This window comes from Pogonomyrmex barbatus, unplaced genomic scaffold (assembly GCF_055798465.1).
Source record: "Pogonomyrmex barbatus isolate J1 unplaced genomic scaffold, ASM5579846v1 scaffold13, whole genome shotgun sequence".
NCBI classification, from domain to species: Eukaryota; Metazoa; Arthropoda; class Insecta; order Hymenoptera; family Formicidae; genus Pogonomyrmex; species Pogonomyrmex barbatus.
The window spans coordinates 698,462-707,864 of NW_028297109.1; the positions used below are offsets into that span (position 1 = coordinate 698,462).

The 9,403-nt window shown below is 44.7% G+C and overlaps 3 protein-coding genes across 3 annotated transcripts; all 3 read left to right on the forward strand.

Moving 5' to 3' along the window:
- The first annotated feature begins 772 nt into the window (after nt 1-772).
- Nucleotides 773-1,651, forward strand: LOC148937509 (uncharacterized). The gene has a single exon (XM_089072398.1). It carries the CDS (start codon nt 773-775, stop codon nt 1,649-1,651), a length of 879 nt encoding a protein of 292 aa, XP_088928524.1.
- A 114-nt stretch (nt 1,652-1,765) lies between these two features.
- On the forward strand, nt 1,766-2,740 carry LOC148937510 (uncharacterized). Its single transcript, XM_089072260.1, has one exon. The coding sequence runs from the start codon at nt 1,766-1,768 to the stop codon at nt 2,738-2,740; it is 975 nt and encodes a 324-aa protein (XP_088928386.1).
- A 2,523-nt stretch (nt 2,741-5,263) lies between these two features.
- LOC148937511 (uncharacterized) lies at nt 5,264-5,845 on the forward strand. The gene is made up of 2 exons (XM_089072261.1): nt 5,264-5,442; nt 5,590-5,845. The coding sequence occupies exons 1-2, from the start codon at nt 5,264-5,266 to the stop codon at nt 5,843-5,845; spliced, it is 435 nt and encodes a 144-aa protein (XP_088928387.1).
- The last annotated feature ends 3,558 nt before the right edge of the window (nt 5,846-9,403 follow it).

The following is a 9,403-nucleotide window of genomic DNA, read 5'->3' on the forward strand; positions in this document are numbered from 1 at the left end:
AAGCATTTACGAATGAGTTCATATGTATTCACGGTGCTCCGAAAGCTCTATTGACAGACCAGGGGACACATTTCCTTAATAATCTAATGCGAAATATTGCACGGAAATTCCGGATAAAACATTACAAAACCACAGCGTATCGACCGCAATCGAACGGTTCTATAGAGCGCTCCCATCAAGTTCTATGGGAATACTTAAAGCAATTTGTGAATAAACACAGCGACTGGGACTATCATCTTAGGCTAGCAAGCTTCTCATATAACACCAGCGTACACGAAGGGACATTATTCACTCCCCATGAGTTAGTTTATGGTAGGTTGGCAAGGACCCCTACTAGCGAACCGGCGCCAGACGACGACGAAAACGAAAGTTATACGCGTTACCTAACGGAGCTATATAATAGAATTTCCGAGGCTCAGGCAATGGCCAGACGTAATTTGATAAACGCTAAAATAAAATCTAAGAAATATTACGACAAGCGAACGGTGCAGAGAAACTTTTGTATAGGCGACCAAGTATATTTACTTAGCGAACCTAGGAAGAATAAACTGTCCGACCAGTATTCTGGCCCGCATGAAATCTTAGAGATTTTCAAAAATAATAATGTAAGAATTGCGTTGAAATCAGGAAAAACGCGCGTTGTACACGTAGATAAGTTAAAGCGACCGGGGAATCGGAGCCCCACCACAACTGACTCCCCACCAGATGGCACTTCGAGGAGTAAGGAGTGTGCTGCTGCAGTCAGTTACCGACGGACCCCAGACAAGTCAACATGTCGATAATCGTTACCATCGCCTGCATCTTCTTACCAGCAACAGTCTACTGCCTCACAGGATATGACTGCGGTGGAACGGGACTCAACATTACCACTCTCTCCCTCCTTGACGTAGGAGACTGCGACGTGGAAGATATTGAACCAGTCAAAACATCTGTCCATATACAACTACTCCAGACGGCCGAATACGAGACAATCTCTGCATACCAGTGCAAGGTTAAGATCGACCGAACAATATATTACTGCGGAATGCACTCACATGTCTCAATAGTAACCGAGGGTCGAAAACAATATGTGAAGGAAATCGGAGCATACAACTGCCAAAAGATACACGAAACCGGATCCTTGGCCATTGGCACCGCTTTCGTTGACCGGCTAATAAATAATGCCACTAACCATCGCAGCGTAACACTGGCAGGACAAGCTTTCACTGATGGTCGCTGCGCAGGCACACAATATACGGACGGCTACGGAACCTGGGAGAACGTCGTGGTGCAAGCAGCCGTTGAAATAACTCTGCGCACGTTCACGATGCCTTTTAAAAGATCGATAGGTAAAGTGAATCTGCCTTCGGGAACCCAGTGTCCATCAGCGCAAGGAGGCTGCAATGACTGGGACGGCACGGAGACATTTTGGAATCTCCCTTACACAGACGGTTGCCATTTCAACAAGTATGATATTTTATACGAGGGCACAGCAATGAAATTATCACCAAAGAAATACGAGCAAGCACCCGAAGTATATACAATGACCACGAAGGATACTACCTTCGCATTAGCTAAAACTACAGAGACAAATCTTTGCGGATACAAGCTATACCACACGGAACATCCCAAACTACTCATTTTCGAGACGCAGCCTGGAAGATCCTTCTAATCTAAAACTAAAACCTCTGTAGACAATCTAGATATCTTCTCATATGTTAACTCTAAGTTTGTATACGTAGAGAAACATATTAAAACACAACTAACACGATTATACAAGGATATAATGGAGCAAAAATGTGCCCTAGAGAAACAAATCCTGCAAAACGCCCTCTCACTATCCAGCATCGCTCCAGACGAAATGGCATTCAGAATCATGAAAACACCGGGTTATACTGCAGTCACCGCCGGTGAAGTTATCCACATAATAAAGTGCATACCGGTGGAATGTAAATTACGACGCACCGACAATTGTTATAACGAACTCCCAGTGACTTATCGGAATCACTCACTATACCTGCAACCAAGATCACGCATCCTCTCAAAGACGGGCACACCCAAAGACTGCAACGAGTTGCTACCCAATCTCTATAAGATTGATACCACCTGGTACAGATTGACAGGTAGTATAACGGAATCGCTACCCCCACCAACCATACAACCACTCACCAAACCTTCGTGGAAGTATGTGAGCCCTGATGCATTGGCCACCAGCGGGATTTACACACCTGAAGACTTGGATCGACTCAGAGACCATATTATGTTTCCTGTAGAGAAACCTTCGATGCTTAATACAATTGCGCGTGGCGCAATGGGCCGAGAAATACCCAAGGGAACTATAGCAATGCTCAACCTCTTGGACGAAGCCTCATTAGACCATATCGCAGAGAACGCAGGTAGAAAACTTTGGGACGGTTTTATCACATTTGGATCGGCGAGTGCTGGTGTCTTGGCACTATTCATAATCGGCACTATTCATAATCGAACTATTAAACTGTTAGTGGACACGATAATCCATGGCTATGCTCTACACTCGATCTATGGCTGGAGTATCCATTTAATCGGAGCTATCTGGTCGTCAGTAACTCACCTCCTGCTATTCCTGGGAAAATCCAGCAAAACTAAGATAACGAACGAAGAAGGACGGCAAGAAGAAGCATCAGCGCCATCCCCTCAAGAAAAGGATAGTGAAGTGAAAACAGTGCCGGAACAATCGTACGCAGAGTTGCGAAAATATCTCCATGAAAACGAACGAATGTAAGAAACACTAAATTAAGCGTTGTTATAAAATAATGTAAAAAAAAAAAATTGTATCTCCTAAAACCTTTAGGTAATATCTTAGCTGATATTTGATGATTTATTATATCTTTTATATCTTTATATCTTTTGTACTTAGGATTACGATGAGAAATGTCGGTCGGAGTGCCTCCATTTCTATTATAAGGGGGGGGGGGGTGTCACGTCTGTCGCGTCAGAATAAACGAATAAATTAATAATTTTATGCCCTATGGTAAAAATGTTACTCTTTTCAAATTTATAGAGATAACTTTTGTATAGCACGGAACAAGGAATAGACGTGATACGTCCCTAGGCCACCGCGAGCCCCACCAGGGCAACTCTCTGGCCTCCCACGCGAGCGCCGCACTCCCACCGCCAGCGCTTCCCACATTGGGCGCGCACCCCACCATAGCGTCGCCGCAGTTTCGAGCCGCCGAATCGAAGCACATCAGTGCACGGCCGACTGCGTTCAGTTCATCCCGCGAATACGACTGGAGAGGACCTCCAGTCCGTGAACTCCCTCTTCCAATTCAATTTCTAGTGTTAAGAGAAATCAATTCCAATTCTAGTAGTAGGAAATAACTTCAAACTAATTCCAATTCTAGTGCTAAGAGAATAATTTCGAATCAATTCCAATTCTAAGTGTTAACTCAAATCAATTCCAATTCTAGTGTTAAGAAATAAATTCGAATCAATTCAATTTTATTAACATCATTCAATTTAAACTTAACTGTAAAAGCGTTTACAATTTAATCAATCTCTGTATTAATCTTGTATCTGAATATTCTACAATATATATATATATATATAAGTGAAAAGTGATCAGTGTTAAATAATTAATAAATCCAAACCCTTCCACCCCTCCTAGCGAAACGTACAATCGACAGAGTTCGCGAGGTAGAGTGACCACGCGAAATTCAATCAAACGCAAGCGTCCAGGGAGGCCGTGCTTGGTCTCTTGGTTAGCAGGTTGTGCGTCCACCCGCACTACCCCCAAGAGAGGTATCGCTTCTCACGCACTTTTAAATCGTCAAATTACGAAATATCTGATAACCTGTCCCGCCTCTTGGCTAGCAAGTTGTGCGTCCACCCGCACTACTCTCCACAGAGGGTTACAGATTGTCATCGCGTTAGAAAGTTCAATTTAATACTCGTAACTTGTAAGGGAAGTAGTATTTTCCCTTCATGGTCACTCCCGATGCCTAAGAATCGTAAAAACCGTGCCGGACGTCAGCGTGCAATTCGCCGCGCCTTATACGAAATTAAATCCGCGCTCACCGGTGATTTGAGTGAACTGCTCGGATGTGAAGAAACTTACCAGCCGGAATACGAAGCGTATTTCGAGAACAGCCTGTGGGCTCCAAGTCCTCCGAGTCCAGCAACGCCGTATCCTAGTGTGCATCCCGAGACCCGCCAGGCCGACAACGAGAATCGGAAGCCCGAATCCAGGAACCGGGCCAACGAAAAGTAAGTGAATTTTCATTTCTTGTTCGTGAAACGCGTTATGTGCAGAGGACGATCGGAAAGCTCGCGTCAGGAAAGAACACATCCAGCCGCCGTCTTTAACGACCAAATAAGTATCTCTCGGTGTGTAGTCGAATTCGGTTATGGTCTTGTCGGTATAGCTACCGATACAAATTCCGCCAGTCTTATATGCCTAGAGTGTAAATCCCAGTATAATTTCGATCAACAATTCACCGCTATCTTAAGACATTATATTAACGTTGGGACTACTCGAGAAGAAAGGCTTTGCAATTCTTGCGGCACTGGATTGGCTATTTGGCGCGAGGTAACCGACTGCGATCCCTGCTCCGAGGCATTCGTGGCATTTCTGGAATATTTACGCGAAGAAAGTACTTCTTTTTACGATTTACCGAATCCTACCGTCATTGACGTAGACGCAGAGATAGGACCGCATGATATCGTCTTTTCCAGGAGACTATCGATTTTTCTATACGGATTATACAACCGCAATTTATATCAGTAATCCGGTCAAGTTATTTTGCAAAAAACCAACACGCAGCCCAGTGCGAGCAGACTCGCTCCACGCGTAGCACGTCTCGCCTGTGACGTAACACATGATAGATCTGACGAGAATTGCGAGAGAACTGACGGACAAAACGGTAACGAGAGAGACGACTGGACAAGACATTGGCCTCGTTGAACGTGAATAAAATGGTGACTAGGGAAACGATAGACGAATTACTAGTCGTGTTAAAAACGGATATCCCGAATACATGAAATGACCGAATATACGCGATTAAAGTTTGGAACGAGGAACAAGAGCGAATGCGCGAAGTGACGAGCGAATAAAACTAGCGCGAATCGCGCTTCCACGTAAATCAACGATGAGCGTCGAAAAGAGGAGACTCGTCGAGGAACTTCACGCACCCGCGCGAAAAAACTTCCCGCGTCGTCGCGTCGTGATGCGCGGTTACGACGACCTGTGACAGGCCGATGTCATCGAGATCCGTACGCGTAGCAAAACAAAGGTTACAACTACGTGATGACGGTTATCGACGTGTTGAGCAAGTACGCGTGGGCAGTGCCGCTGAAGAGCAAGCGGAAGCGAGTTAGCTGCAGCGTTGTCCAAGATATTTCGCGACGACGCTCGACATTCGTGAAATCTATAAACGGACAGGACAAGGAGTTCTACAACGCCTCCGTAAAAGTGGTTACGGACAGGTACGATATATTCGTCATTATTCGACATATTTAGATATATATCACTATTAGACATACTTAGTGATGAGAGTGGCGGTGGTGGACCAATTTATTTCGCACACTCAAGAACGACATGTGGAGGCTCTTCACATTTAATGGATCATACAGATGGCTCGACGTTCTACCGCGTTTGATCTCGGAGTATAACAACCGCGTGCATCGAATGATCGGAATAGGACGTAACTTCCGCCATTGCCAAGAGACTCCTCTCCACAGTATAACCAGCCACTTGAAGATCGCAGCGAGCTGCAAGGTGAACGATCCGGTACGCGTCAGCAAGTTCAAAACGATTTTCGAGAAGAGATATACGTCTGGACGACCGAAATTTTTCGAATCGCCAAGATGTAACGCACGAATCCTGTGACGTATCTGCTGAAAGACTATCGCGGAGAGCCAGTGGCCGGAGGAGTGTACGAACACGAGTTACTGCGAGTTTCCAATCCCGATATTTATCTCATAGAAAAGGTGCTACGAAAAGACGATAAAAGACGATAGAGTTTTCGTCAAATGGTTAGGAATGGATAATACACATAACTCTTGGATACATAAAATGGCTGTATTGTAATGAATAAAGAGTACAAAGATATCTTACGTGAAACGATTACTTATTCTACATTGGTAAAAATATTTATACTAAACTGATATCTAATAACGGTATTTTATAATAATCCCACAGTAATGTATCGGTGGAGTTGGGTATTACGTATCGCTTGTCGTCGTAAGGACTCAAGGCTAGCTTTAGTTCGGACATGGTGTAAACCTCGTGCAGCATCGAGCGTACGCACGCCTGACGTCTTCGTTCAAGCAACGCGTAAAATCCTCGAACGTTATCGTTTTCGCGACGATACTTCTCTTGACGCCTTTTACTCTCTTCATATCACTCTTTCCCAGAACTTTCAAAGCGTACATCTTCGCCCTGAGCTGTATGAACTCCGTCATGATCGCTTCGCTTGTTCTCGTCCTTTATCAAACCGAGAATCTTCTTGTTCGCACACGGTATATCGTCGCATTGTCGGAGTAATGGTGTCGAATCTTGCAATATATCCCGCTTCATATTTTCGTAAACGTTCTGACATTTCAGAAAATATATCAAGCTATTGGTGTCCGTGTACATGATTTTGCATTTAGAGCGATAAAGCGGAATCGTAATGAAATTCGTACAAACGCGTCTTGAATATCCCTAGAATGCATACCGACGTAGATCGGTTTGTTAAACTTAACTTCGAGTTTGCGCAACTCGACGGCCATGAGATTCTCGTCGAAGACGCTCCTGCTGTGGAAGTTCGGTTTCGCGATTAGCGCCTCCGCGCCGTATCTTCCGTCCCAACGCGTCACGAGCCTCACGTGAGCCTCTATATGATCGCGCACGTTCTCCATAGTCTTACCAAAAACCGCGTTGTTCATCAACTTATACAGACTCCTCTCGAATTCGTTACTCGCGCGAGTTCTCCGTTCCGTATTGAGCGATGTACGCGCGCAACCAAGGAGACTGCGCGAACTGCAATGCGCGATAGATTTTCGTCACGCGTAAATCGTGTCGCACGCACTGCTGAAGATTGCGATAGTGCGTCACGTAACGCGACTTCTCATAGAGCGTGGCGAGTAGCTTTTTGTTTCGCTTTCCCGGCGATTTCTCGCGCGTCGGACAGAACGGAAGATCCGCGTGACCGTCGTGAAGATATCGCGGATACTCGAGATCGACTTCTAGAATATAACCAATATCGGAGTCATGTGGCACGGACATAACGTCAAAACTTTCGATGTCCTCGACCCACTGAAATTCCGCGTAAGAGCTCGCACATAGTCCAGCCGTAGAGATTGTTTACGTCGTAGTACATACAGAGATACGACGACGGTCGAAACGAGTCGTACGACGATTCGTATTGATTGTTAGCTCGCGCGTATCTATTCGAGCATTGACTCAAATCGCCGTGTATATCGCGCTCTATGAACAACTCCACATCGATATCGATAAACAGATCGAATCGTTCGTGTATTTCAACATAACGTCCCACGTGTATCCGGTAACATGAAATAATGCGCTGGATCCAAACTGTAACTCTCCATACAGATATTCCGAAAATTTTCAAAAACATCTGCCAAGAGAAGCACATCTGTTTTCAAGTAGATCGCTGTACTTGCCGAGAGTCCTCACGCGAAAACGCTCCTACACCTTTCGCACGTGCTCGTAATCGCTAGCGCTCACAGTTTCGCCAGTTACAGAACTGTGAAAGGCTTCGATCGGCGGTAACTCGGTCTCTAATAGTTTATCAACACTGTCGACGTACTCGTACGGAAATACGCTCTTGCGTGTGAATAATTCGAAATCCTCCACGACAAAACCGGAAAATTTGAATCGCATGATCCTCAATTTTTTCCGATCTAGATACGAAGCTAATTTCTCTAGACTGGTATTGAGAAACTTAAACGAAACGTAGCTTAACGCAATTTTTCCATTTTCCGTACACCGAATCGTTGACGGTTTTTGAAAATGCGATGTAATTCTCCTAGTCAGCGATAACAAGTCGACTCTACCCTCGAAAGCGTTCGCTACATCCCTGATAATAAAATGCGCGTCATAACCGAAGATTATGAAAGAATATGGGAATAACGAATGCGTTATGATAGTTCAAATTGTAGCTCACATGCGCGAATTCTCTATACTGTCCGGTAAGATCACAATGATCGTGTACGCGAACGTTTTGCGGCCCAAAGATCCTTCCGCACACGTGACAATTTGTCGCCCTTTGAAAAGCGCTCCGCTCGTCCGGCATGAGCTCCGACATCGATACGCTCGCGCAGAGAACTTTCCTCATGCGAGAGCGCGCAGCTCGTCGACGAATCATGTCACGACGAGATCTATACGCGGATACGATTTGTACGTGCTACGCAAATAATATCTCATGCTAACGCTTGTGATGTTGATAAGCGAATCTATTCGAGATTCCCCGCGAACAGTTGATCTCCCTTTTCTAAAACGCACTCCAGATCGGCGTTCACGACGAATCATAGTTTCTCTTTTCTGTCATGATTGCGGAAGGAGAGCCACTTGTCGTCCTCGTTTGGAAGAATAACAACACAGTTGTTCGCTCTTCCGTACTCGACGCTATGCGCGACCAATTTCTCGTTCGAGTAAAAATAATGCAGAAATTTGAAAAAAACGATTTTTTTATTAATAAAATTTACCTCGCGACAGAACATAGTCTTTCTTATACTTACCGATCGCATATGTACTTTTTCTTTTTTTTCTGCCTGTTTATTTGGGATGTTAACAATCGAGATAGGTGCTTTATTCATACGAAGTGACCGACGTTATCGCCGCACCACTCGTTCGATAGATAGAGCAAATTCGTGCATAAACTTCTTGTTCCCCGTGAGCAACGACCATGATACTATTCCTCTCCCTTTTCTCTCGAATGGCAAATACGTTGATAGACAAATCGTTTACACATTCGAATCTAGCGATTTTTCGTAGCATCATAGGAAAGTCGATACCGTCGAAATTCAACACCATCGAATAGTAAGGGTACAACGAAGGTCTCTCCGAGTATAGATCTATGGGATACAGAGCAGCCATCATCGTCCACGCGAAGCACACGTTGTCGTTTGAATGTACGTTGATCACGGCTCTTTTATTCCTTATCTCCAGAGGAAGTGACATCCAACATTCAGCGTGTATAGGATTACATTTGTTCATATTGATCATCAAATTTAATATCCAAAGTAACGCCCAATCGCTGTCACCTTCCTGAAATTTTTCCAGCGACGTCAAAATAACATCCATAACGTCTCCGTCGTATCATTCTCATAGATCGGACATATCGAATAGCTGACGATTCCTCGTGCGAATGCTCTTAACAGCGCTCTTATTATTCGCGATGAATTTCCCGTGAAACGCGGTGTTGATCTTCAAACACGTATG